At 31.1% G+C, this 12,915-nt stretch overlaps 1 protein-coding gene across 1 annotated transcript; it reads left to right on the top strand.

Moving 5' to 3' along the window:
• Positions 1-2,594: 2,594 nt before the first annotated feature.
• Positions 2,595-12,020, top strand: LOC129908383 (uncharacterized). Its single transcript, XM_055984839.1, has 9 exons — positions 2,595-2,825; positions 5,552-5,831; positions 6,578-6,620; positions 6,689-6,820; positions 8,888-9,039; positions 9,113-9,481; positions 9,549-9,638; positions 10,795-10,964; positions 11,039-12,020. The coding sequence occupies exons 1-9, from the start codon at positions 2,749-2,751 to the stop codon at positions 11,796-11,798; spliced, it is 2,073 nt and encodes a 690-aa protein (XP_055840814.1). The 5' UTR covers positions 2,595-2,748; the 3' UTR covers positions 11,799-12,020.
• Positions 12,021-12,915: the final 895 nt, after the last annotated feature.

Below are 12,915 nucleotides of genomic sequence, written 5' to 3'. Positions count from 1 at the left end.
CTACATATGTATTTAATTTCTCCAAATCATTTTACAACAACAATTTAAATTAAAAAAAAATTGCGAATTGTTTCCAGCCCCCCTATCATCTTCAAAAATGTGTTTCAAATCGAACAACGATGATTGAGTTTCGTAAGATCTAGCAACACTATTCATTAATTTCTATGAATACGGTTACGATCTAAAAACTATCTATTTTTAAAATCGCGATTTCAATATTTATAATCAAAATAGAAAGAAATGCAAACAAATTTGCATTTCTGCATATTACATTGGTAAAATTTTCAATGATTTTTTTTTATGTTTAATCCAAAATATATATATTTTCCCGTAATGAGCTGCTTGTAAAAGTGAAGTTTGTTGTTTTTCACTCTAAGTCGACCATGTAGTTTTGCAAAAAAAAATTTATGGTGATTTAATTTAATTCACTGTAAAATTGCGTTTTTGACTTGTTAATATTCAAGAATTTCAAAACATCACATGCCACTGAAATTTTGATTTCGGATTCGGATCATGGTTTGGTTAAGGCTCTATTTTCCTTTTTAACCAGTTATTAGTTTTGTAGGAGTAAAGGGAACCTTGAATTCATAAAGAAGAAAGTGACCAAAAAAACCCGATTTAACATAAACCCTACTTATTGTTTAAATTTAAACAAATAAGTTTTTTGAAAATTAAGAAAAGAAAAAAAATTAACAGAATTCCTAGTATTAAAGAGTATATTGGGTGCAAATATTTCAAATTTGACAAAAATAGGTACGATTGGCCGGGACACATTGGTTTGAGAAATAACACATTAAAATACTTTTAAAATTCTCAAATTAATAATAGAAATATACAACGATTATATTCTTTGTATACTGGGGACTCCCCAGTTTAAATTTTAAAACAACCCAGCAATGTAATGAACAAAAATATTACTTGAATTTAGTTTCGTACATGTGTTGGTAGGTACTGTAAATATTACCATGTGCTGTGCATAAAATACTAAATGGTTTTATCTACGGCTACGGCAGAAGCAATTATACTCCACACTCTGTACTCAAGTCCATAGTTGCTAAAAGCCTTACTATTGTACTAAATCAAATACATACTATTGATTTTCTCATGTAAACAAAAAATACCAAATAATGTATTTAATTTTCAATACTATTCATTTGGAGTTTTATTTTTAAAGGGCGTTTAAATTTAATGCTTTATTATTTAATGATGTCAAACTTCAAGAAAATCATTGGGATATTTACAGCAAATTGAGGTTTTAAAGATGATTTATTTTTATTCACTATCCGTAAGTGTGAAATGTCATTTTTGGTATCATTTCATTTGAAAAAAGTTTATTCGTGAAATGAGCTAAGAAATCATTAAAACAAAAACAAAATTATGAATAATAGTCTAGCTAGAATACAATATTTATGAAGAAATATGAATGTATGTACTTATGCCATAAATAGTTAACAGCCGTGTTCCTTTGGGAGGTGGCAAAGTACTAATAGTAGTTTACTAGCGATTTTCAATGGAACGCACTTTCAACGAATTCAATACAAATAGTATCTACTCGGGAAGAAGAGCATGAGTATACATACAAATTTTAAATGAAGGCTTTAAATTTAATGTAGAGTGAATAAATTGAGCCTTAAAGGCACCAATAATTTGACGAGGCTAAACTAAAATGACAAAATTCAATATTTAATGTAAGCTCAATAAATTGACCCTTAGTTATAAAAAAAAATTATATTCCCGTCAAAATTATTTAAATAGGTACTTCGGATTTTTTTTCCGTAGTATTCTTAGTGCCTGGCCACACAGTGTTGTGCCCAATCACGTTCCAATTCACATTTTGCAGGAACAAATGTCAAAAAGAGGAAAATCCTCACCCCTCTTGCCTACAACCTGACTGGATAGGCGATTGAAAAATCACTGTGTAGCCAGGCACTTAGGTTCGATTATATTAAAATATTAAACTTGAACACGTTGAGAAAGATAGTGTCACAACAAAAATTAAATTGAGGTAAATTAAGAAAATCATAAATCTAAATTGCAGATAGAGCGATGCTATTTGTAGAACTTCGCCTTAACTCGAATATTGACTATTAAAAATCGACACTACTTTTTGTGTTGGGACACTAGGGCATATTCATAGTCGTTTTTAGACCCCAGTTTATTTTAGACTGAGGTTTATCCAATGTTATTTAAATAGGATAAACTCGAGTCTTTCTTAGAAGCAGCTTATACAGTGTCTATGAATATGGCCCACTATCTTTTTCAAAGTACGACATATCATATCATATAATATCATCGCCCTCATACTCAAACCTCGTAACTCAAAAATTTGAAATGAAATTTCATGCCGCGGAGCAACAAAAAAAAAATTTGTAACTTTTATTGATTTTCGTTTAAATAAAATTTTAATTAATTTATAGGTGCAATTGTATTATACATTTAAAAAATGCTTAGTACTTGTTTGTTTTCAGTTTTCATCACTGCTCTAGTCGTAACCAGTCAGCTGTGAATGGCATTGTTAAAGCAAATAGAATGAATCTATATTTTATACCTTCAGAAGAGTTCAGAAGTCAGAACTTTAGTTGCATTCTAGCTTTTGTTTTGGTATTGTCAGAATCACATAGCGCTAGATTATTTTGTTTGTTGTGTGCCGTGGGATCCGGACGCTCTCTACTACGATAAATTATTGTTTTACTTTATTTTGTATTTTTTTACATTTTGTTACCTCAAAGGAAATATAATTAATCTAAAATGACAAGGACTGCACTAGATATTCATGAAAGTTTTGCTGGGAATTTAGCCTACAAGGATACTATCATGTGGGATGCGTAAGTGTTTTTAAATACTTTACATGATGTATATATTTGACAAATAATTTATTATGTAAAATACATGAAATTCATTTATTTTACATTATTTGTAAATATTGTAAAATTGTAAATAATTGTAAATAAATGTAATTGTTTATTTTTGTATCTACTTGTTTTTTGTCTATTTGTAGTGCTAATGCTAATTTAATATCAATTCATTGAGATCTTTGTTGAAATTACGTAGTTAGAATTTCAGTGCAGATGCACTTAGAATGATGATGATTCAGAAACGAAATGAAGGCATGTCAGAGTCATAAAATAAAGTCGTTGGCATTTTTTGTCATTGTATAATATGCCTGTTCAGAAGTAAAACAAAATATGTAGGTACATTTTTTGTTGTTGTCTATAGAGAACATTGAGCGGTTAATGATGTTTAATAGTGCTTTCTGGTCTAAGATCAAAAATGTGTTTGTAGGTAAATTCTATATTTGTCGTGGAATTGTTATAATCTGCTCGGTTTTGAATTGTTCTCCTTATCAAACAATTATACATATTCGGAATCTGAATGGGAGATTAAATAAAGCATTTTTACTTGCTCTATAGGGCAAGTATTGGTTTCGTGTCAAAAAAAAATTCGAGGTTTTAATCAAAACTAACATTACGATGATGGAGAAGTCCAAAAAAGTGGGTTTCGTCATGACGTCCGTCGGTCTGTGCGTCCGTGCGTCCATCTGTACAAGTCTCTACAGCCTAAACGCGTAGACGGATTTTCTTGAAATTTGGTATGGGTGTTTTTTTTTTGTAATTTCCAAGGTTGGTTTTTTTTTGTTTTTTAATATCTTGCTTAGAACGTATACCTCCCATACAAAATTTTCGAGTTATTGCAAGTTTCTCAAAAACGGCTCTAACGATTTTGATTAAATTTAACACACGTAATGCTGTGTATAGTTCTAACATAACTGCGTTTTTAGTTTTTCTCAAAAAATACGGATAGTGAAAATATGGTCTTTACAATTTTTTAAATCGCGGATGTCGGCTCTTCCCGTACATCATTATGGAGTTATTGCAATTTTCTCAAAAATGGCTCCAATGATTTTGATAAAATTTTGCATACGTAATATAGTCGTGCATTTTATTTTTTAACTTTCTTACTAAGTTTTCCATTAGTCGTGTTGATTTTTAAATGATTCTGATTTCTGAAGTTAAGAATATAATATACTATACACAGATTTTTAGCTACATATCTGATTTAGTATGTTAGCCAATTTTCGAAATGTATGGATAAAATATCTTAGTATGAAATTTAGCAGTAAAAACATTCGTGATTCCATTGCTTGCCATATAACAGGGGTGGCGAACCAATCACATCGCGTGCCATTAGCGGCACGCGTCTTCCTAACGAAATTCAGCCTGCATTTTGTTTTTGTTCCTAATAGTCACTATTCTGCTATTCGGATCACGAAAGAAAGTTTAAATGGCGGTTAAAACTAAATTAAAATAAATAGTTTTTCTTGATTTCTAAAAACGGGTTGAAGCAAAGCATTGTCATTGAAAGATAAACGTTTTTCAAAAGTCAGTTTGCCATGATTAATGAAGTGATTCTTTCGATTCACGTGAAACAAATAGCCAGAATAGGGCTGTGATCAAGAGTGTATGGCACGCCAAAGGTACTAAAAAGGTTTGCCAGCCCTGTCGTAGAGCAAGTCGTTTTCTTGTCGTTTTAGTACAAACGACATACGCAATAAGGGTGATTCACCCCTAACACAAAAACGACTCGCTATGGGGGTCGATTCACGTTTTGTAATATTTTTAAATGAAAAAAAATACCAGTTTCACACTAAATTCGATTCTTGATTTGCGAAAAAATTAAAACAAATGTCAAAATCTTTTCACATGATTAATTTATTTATCACAATGGAATATTCTTGTGCAAAATAATAAACAAAAAAAATTAAAAAAAAAACAATCTCAATTACACCTGGATTCGAACCTAGGCCGGTAAAAGTAAAAAGCAGCTTAATTCGAATTTGTTTGTTATGAAAACTTTTGTTTATATAATCTGCTATGATATACATATGTATAAAAATAATATTTTTCTCAAAAATGAAAGTTTTTATCATTTAGTACTTTTTAGTAAACATTTTATCACATCGAGTTTGAGAATCGCATAAGGGGTGCCTGTGAAGTTATAAAGTGAAAAAACAATGTGAAAATTTAAATCATTTTTATCACTTCACAGCTTTACAGATCGGGAATTGACCCTTTGGACCCCAAATTTAATGCTTGAGTAAAGGGAAAAGGATCGAAGAGCGGATTAAATTGCGAAGTTAAATTTCTAACACAAATTGGCGCTCCTAGAGCAAGTCGTTTTAGTCGTTTTAGTACTACCGACTATCTACCTCTGAGCCACTTCAGACAACAAATTGGAGTAAGTTGGCAAAATATTGCACTGTACTAATTTTTTGGGATGTTGTTGGTACAGTTTCCAGCAGTATTAAACTGATTTTGCAGCTTCAACAAACCGCTGACCAGGGATCTTTTTTTACTTTTATTATTTTTAATTTGAGCCCAGGCCGAACTTTTCAGAATATGCGAGTCTTGTACCTCTTTAATTCTTAAGAAAGAAAACATTTCAATAAATACTAATAACATCTGCTTCGTTCATCGTTCTTGATCTTGACCTTCTCAAGCTATTTATTGTTCTAAAAAATAAAATTTGGTTATTTATTTTTGTTGTATTTCAGATATACTCCTCGACAATTTCCACTATTTCGAAACAAACTCAACGAGCTGTTTCGTGAACCTGAACCTGAAAATAATAATCGGACCATAAGCATTTCACAACAATCTGCAAACGGAGAACCCGAAAATTTGCATAATGAAATAACTGAACAAAACGGTGTGGATAATGGTACAAGTCCACAAGATAATGAAACAGAAATGAACGGTTCTGATGCCTCTAACAGTAACAACTCAGCAAATTCAGAAGAAACGAATTCAAGGCCTCCACCAAGCAAAGCAATGGTAATTTTTTGTAATATTAAAGTCATTTAATGATCCAAATTATGTGTCTCTATTCCAGTTCAGTGATGAACTGAATTGAAACTGATACAGTTCCTGAACGTATTTTTTATGTATAAATTAATTTATCAACAATAAATTTAAATTGAGAAATTTTTTTTTATAAAAAAGTCAATATGACATGACATGATCGTGAAAAGATTTTGGTTTTGAAAAATCAATCACATCCTTCTTTAAAAGTTTTTTGCTTGTTTTTTATCAGCATTATATAAATGTGGCCGGCACCCAGCCTGCGCAGAGCTTTTCCATGAGTAATTTTTTTGTGTAAGATGTTTCGAACCATTTATTCGTACCTACATATTATATCCTCACAGCTTCAGCTATTTCACTTACATTCACGCATAAGCGCTTCCAATACCATCATATAAGCGTTTTTGTTGGTTTTCGATATGACTGCTGCACTTTTATACGTACTCCTCTGTTTTACATTTGTCTGAACCATTGTTGTTGTTTTATTAAACATTTTTTTTTTTTAAGGATTAGATTTCGTACCCAATACAAACAAAAAAACAGGGGTCGAACTACGGCATACGTTCGTTAACGTATGGTTGCTATGTGTCCCTATCTTCTTCTACTAAATAAATAGAGAAAGCAATAAACAAAACGTTAACGTATGATCGTATTCGTGTGCGGTAATTCGACGCAAGATTTCATCTTCAATTAATTATTGTATTTATTTTAATTTTCAGGAAAAAATTCGTCAAGCTGTATACAATAGTACCATAGCACAAGGTAAGCTGTATTCATGCGCAATATATTCATCTTAATGTTTCTAACATTTGCAAAATATTTCATTTTAGCTAAATACACAAATAAAAATCTGCTTACCACTTTTATTTTGGTGACTGTAGCAGAAGGCACAACCCATCGTCAGGCTGAAAGCGCAACTAAGTTTTCAGTTCACTTGGTAATACGTACGAGAAAATGCATGAGTAAGTAGTCAATTACTCATAAAAAAGTTGCTGTTTATTTTCAAAAGATGAAAAGTCCGGGACTTTTATGATGTTTTGACAATAAAAATTTTTTTTCGCTCAGCTGTAAAATCGAATATAGACTGAGTAGATGCTTCATATTTTGAAGCAGTGGCGTAGATAGCTTTTTGCTAAGGGGGGGGATAGATCTAGTTCGCAAATTTTTTTTTAAGTTTTAATAATGCTTCTTTGTATTGTTTTTATTCTCTTTAAATTGGAGAAAGTTCTTTCGGTAGTTGACGTAGAAACCAGCAGTGTAGCTAATATCTTTAATAAAAAATAAATACCAGGACAACTTTTTTCGGTGCAGCTTTCGAGCGCTTGCAATGAGTTCATAGAGGAAGTATTTTTTCTTCTGATCAAATATCTTTTCTGAGTTTTTAATTCTTCACACAGAGAATAATATGACCAGGACCACCTAAATACCAACAGATTTCCTTATTGAACTGTTTTATGAAGAAACCTTATTAATATCAACAATTAATAAGGTTTTTCCATAGAGATTTCTTATTATTTTCATGTACAAAATCTTTCAAAATTCTTTGTAAAAATTTCATATTTTTTCCAACTTGGCACTAGAACAAAAATTGTGACCAATATTTCTATAGTCAGTTGGAATAGGTGATCCCGTACATGATCGTATTTTTTTTATTAAAAAAACAAAACCGACTTCCATGGATCAAAACTGGGTTTTATGGTTTTTCTAATAGTACTGAACAGGCACAGCTTTTCAATACCTACAAAAAGAATTATCAAAATTGGTTCACTCGGTCCAAAGTTATGAGGTGACAAACACAAAAAAAAAGTACAGACGAATTGAATAACTCCTCCTTTTTGGAAGTCGGTAAAACAATAAGGAAATCCCGATTGTTTAAATAATATTTCCTTCTTGGATGAAAACTATAAGGAAATCTTATTGTTTTTGTTCTATTTTATGTGGTCTAGTTTTTGGTAAAACTCAACAGTTTCATTAAATTTTTTAGCTGCTTTGTCTATTTCAGACGAAGAATCCTTAGAAAGAACCGGAAACCCTTCTAGTGTGTTTTCATGGTTTGTACATTTTTCTCCAAGGCCCATTACATAGAAATCGAGAAAAAGATTGAAAACAGTAACACGAAAATATTCTTTACTGTACTTTGAACGGAAGGGTTCGAACGATTCTTTTGTCGCTTCACTATTCTCTTATGTTTAAAGCATATGTCAAGGATTTCAGCTAATATTTCCCATATACAAAAAACTTTCGAAAATGAGTCGTCTTCTGCCCGTTTAATATTTAGTTGATCCCTTAAATCTTTAGCGAGCTCCATTGCTTGGACCAAGTCTAAATTCACTCTTTGAAACACCGACTTAATGGCAACGAAAGTTGGTAAACCATATTTTATAACCTTTAAGCTATTCAAGAACTCGAAATCCATAGCGTTTTTTTCAAAGTGCGCTTCTTCAACTTATTTATTCATGACTGTTTATACTGCACAATTATCGATTCCAATGGGGGGGATATATCCCCTTGATCCCCCCCCTATCTACGCCACTGTTTTGAAGGCAGGTGTGGTTATCCCCCAAGAACATATTCAGTTAAAAAAAAACGAATTTTGAAAAAAAGTGGACTTATCATGTTTTGAAAATAAACGATTCAATTTATTTCAATCAAGCATGACATTACGATGTATTTTTTTAAAAGAAATGAAACTTCATACTTTTTTTTTCATTTGAAGAACGGATTTTATGTTTTTTTTTTTATATATTTTCGTACACATTTACCAAATTTGTATATAAAAGGTCTTAAAATTTTTAGTAATTTCATAAATTAAACTTATGAAATCAGAACGGCAACAGCCAACATTTTTAACGTATAGAGGTTAAAGTATTTTCAATTATTGACGTTTGAAAATAAAATCATCAACATCGGAGTTGTTTGGCACGGTTCCCCGACATTGCGATATTTTAGGCTTTAGTTGCTCCACTAATATGCTTATTTAAAACATCATTAAACACACAAACCTTTTATTTTTGTCTCTTAATACTTAGAAAATGATGATAGCACAGACCGTTGTATGGTTTTTATTGACGAACATGCAAATGTATATAAAAATTGGAATCATTTCATGGAAACCAATTTTTTGCCTGCAGGCATAGCGTTGGCACCTCCAAAAGGTGTATACGTGTTTGAAAAAGATAAGGTAAAATCCAAGTCATTTTTTATAACTATTTGAATCTACCCCAATTATGAAATTTCATTTCAATTTTTATCAGCTTATTGTTGATTCTTGGATAACACCTGCAAATAGTGTTGGACATAAGGCTGCAGCCACTGCTGATGTTGTAGCCGGTGTCGGAGGATTTGCAGCGGCAGGTGGTACGCTAGCGGCCTTGGCTTTACCGGCTATCGTGCCAGCTTTACCAGTTCTTGGTGCTGTATGTATTGTCACCGGAGCTTATTCATCAATCCGTTCAGGTTGGAATTTATGGTCTCGCAAGGATCACGAACAAAGCATAGGTTTAAAGGATTCATCTGCTAGGGGAGCTTGGCTTGGCGTAGCTTCTGGAGCACTTGCTGTTTCATCATCAGTTGCAACTAAGTCATTAGCCCAACTGGCTTTGGCTGGAAAAGAAGTATCATTGGTAAAAATATTTTGTACATATATATTTGTTTAAGATAAGGTAAAAGTCAAGATTTTAATATGTACAGGTCCGTGAAGTTGTTGTCAATGGAATGAACATATCAACTATGCTTTTATCTGGAACGGGTGTGGCAAATGGAATTTTGGATTTACTTTTGGTAAGTTATTAAGTTTTTAAGAACAATATTTTTATTTCGTTAAGTCTTTTGATTTGTTTTATCCTGCGGAATAATGGATTTTGATTGTAATATTGTATACATCGGCTTACAATCAAAACCAACCAACTGCTTTTGTTTATGGGACGTATCATGAAAAGAAATTAGACATTCATAAGACAGCATTTATTTTATATTTCAAAGACTTTGCATCAAAAAGGAATCAAGTCCAAATTTAACTTTTTGTGGGAAATAAAAAAAAACTTTGCAAAATTAATTGTTTCACGAATGTTTTAAAATGACACGCTTTTAAAATAAAATGCACGGCTGGGTCGCACGTACTGCTCTTGCAGTTCAAAGCACTTTTATGTATCTAAGGTTACCTGTAGAGTTTTAAGAAATTTGGTTGATGTAGGGGAAGAGACGACATGGAGACCAAATGTTTGTTGAATACATTTTTTGTATATGATATTTTTAGAACTTAAAATTCAGTTTTATTGCAATTACATACTTTACGTATGCAAAGTTTTATCAAAATCTTTAGAGCAGTTTTTAAAAAAATTAATGGTGCACGGGAAGAGCCGACATCAGCGATTTAAAAAAAAAAATGTAAATACCATATTTCCATTATCCGTATTTTTTTAGAAAAACTAAAAACGCAGTTATGTTAGAACTATGTACAACATTACGTGTGTTAAATTCAAGAAAATGTACTGATAATGATAACTGAGAAAACAGCCTAATCTAATTTTCTGGTATACGACTCATTGAATTTTTTTGAAATTTTGTTTTTATTATAGTTTATAAAATGGCATGACAACTTTATTTTAATGTTTTTTTCAAATAATATTTATAAGAAATATGTATGTACATATGTAGACTTTTTATTTAAACGGCTAAAACAATTTTGATTTTTGTATAAGGATTTTAATAAAAGAAATTAAATTGCATACTTGTTTTTGAGCTGAGTTACGATGTTTTAACAACATGAACTCTAAGAGGAAGTTCGTGAAAATCAGTCGTGCATTTTATTTTTTTTTTTTTTTGACTTGGAAGGATCCGTTTCATTAGCTAAGTCTAGACTTGTTTAATTCCCGCCTTTTCTATTTAAGAATTTAAAATTTTAAAATATCTTTTTGTTCTATCTGCTTATTTTTAGAAATACTCTGATGATGAGGAAGTTACCACCTTAGATGTATTACAAGTTGCTGCTTCTTTAGCTATCTTTACTCATTCAGCATATAACTTCCGTTTGGCCTCTACAATTGTTACACAAGCTCAAGACTCGAAAGTAAATGCTTATCGATCAGAACTCAGTAATAGACAAAGGTGACAAAAACCATTTATATTATTTGTGTATCAATGGTTTCCTTAATTTTGTTCATTTTTTTTTCTTTTCACAGAAAAATGTTCGACAAATTGACGAAAGAAACGATACGCACACGAGGAGCATCAATGGGTAAAACGGACGTGATTCGTTTAATCAATGAAGTACCTGACAGACAGTATCTCAACGACTTGAACAGAATCAATAGAAATCTAAACGAAAATAATGTTCGCTTTAGTGCAGGCAATAATGGTCAGATTCTATTAAATGATGAGGTTCATGTTAACTCCGGTGATTTACGTAACAGTGTACAGCACGGCATAGGTGAAAATGTTTTAGGTAGAGTAAGCCAGCCAATACCAAGTTCTCATCAAACAATACCAAATCCAGAAACCGTTAACATTTTGTACGAAAGTGCCTTTTCCGAGAACACAAATAATCTTATCAATTATTGTCAAACTGCTTTTCAAATATCTTCACCACTTATCTTAAACGTCGAGACATTTCAAGATTGTGTACGTAATATAATCACAAAAGTGGGCGAGCAAGCAGCACAATTTCTCATCAAAAAAGCAAAGGAATTTATCGAATTATACGGAGAATCTATTGAACATTTTATAAAAACAAAACTTCACATGGAAATTGTTCTATGGGATTTATTTACAAAATGTAAAGAAAACTTATTGACATTTACAACGGAAGCTTTACAGAATAACATGCTACGAATTTTCGAACAGCTTAAATCTTTTTACCAAAATATGTCTTTTGAAAGTTCTACCGCTGAAATATTTGAGTGTAAAGTTTGTCAGGGATTTTATCAAATTTGTTCTATTTAGTCAAATAGAATATATATATATACAACTATATCAAAAGCACACAAATTTTTGGTAGTATTAAAGGATGGTAATTTACAATTGTAATTTGACTTAAAAAAGTGGTGCCTTATTTTTATATACACATAGTTAATTTACGAACAAATAACTCAAAATGATTGATTGATATTATGATATAGTCGTACAACATGTCTCAATATTAAGTGATGTTTTTATATTTCTCAAAGAAATGTTTTTTTGTTTAGATATTATAATACTAGTTTTAAAAAATGTATATAGTATACTAACAAGGATAATATGTACAATATTTTTTAACAATAAATACATAAAAAAAAAAACAGCAAAACTTTAAGTATTCGCATAAGCATGAGCTTCCAATTGTCAATTTTCTATCAAGTAAAAATTGTCTGTTTATACGGTAGCTTCGAAAAATTAGACAAATCATTGGAAGAAAATAGGCTAACAATTGCCGCTTATTTTTTGTCATCCATTTTCTGTTTAGATACATGGGTGTAACTTGAAAGACTTTAGAGAGCAAAAAATTGGTAGACTGATTGGAAGACAATTTTCTTGACAGATGATGGAGAATATGAAACCTTTTTTTACAAGTTGGTTAGAGACAAGAAAAATATCGTATGGGTGGGGGCCTATTCCCCACCGAACTTGCTCTTAGAGCTCAAGTTGCTTAACCCTCTACTGGATGAATTAATATTAGCTGGCGAAAAAATTAAAAAATGCTATACATGGGTTCTTTGGGTTGATTCAAAACGGTTTTCATTGAAAAAAATTGTTTAAATTAATTTGTTTATAAGCCAAATTTGGCTTCGTATGCATTAAGGGGTAAGAAATTTTACTAATTTTATTTATTCAGATTATGTAAAGAAAACAATTAAAAATATTAAAAGATAAATATTTATCATTTAAAAACAAAATAAAGTAAAATAAATACATCCTGCGCTAATTGGGTCAATCAAACATGGTTTGCCTTGACCGCCATCTCTACCTACCTACCTAAATACATTGCATTAGAAAAGATTAAGAATTAATTCAAATTTGGTTCATTTTAAGACATGGAACCGAGAAAAGCAATTTTTTTTTGTCCGTTATATATATTTTTTCT

This window comes from Episyrphus balteatus, chromosome 2 (genome assembly GCF_945859705.1).
Source record: "Episyrphus balteatus chromosome 2, idEpiBalt1.1, whole genome shotgun sequence".
NCBI lineage: Eukaryota > Metazoa > Arthropoda > Insecta > Diptera > Syrphidae > Episyrphus > Episyrphus balteatus.
This window is presented reverse-complemented; position numbering and strand designations above follow the sequence as displayed.

Excerpts from the sequence above, each read along its gene's own strand:
- LOC129908383 (XM_055984839.1), top strand. The coding sequence starts at position 2,749 with ATGACAAGGACTGCACTAGATATTCATGAAAGTTTTGCTGGGAATTTA. Across the intron at positions 9,482-9,548 it reads CTGGAAAAGAAGTATCATTG|GTCCGTGAAGTTGTTGTCAA; the intron begins GTAAAAATATTT and ends TAATATGTACAG. Across the intron at positions 9,639-10,794 it reads GAATTTTGGATTTACTTTTG|AAATACTCTGATGATGAGGA; the intron begins GTAAGTTATTAA and ends GCTTATTTTTAG.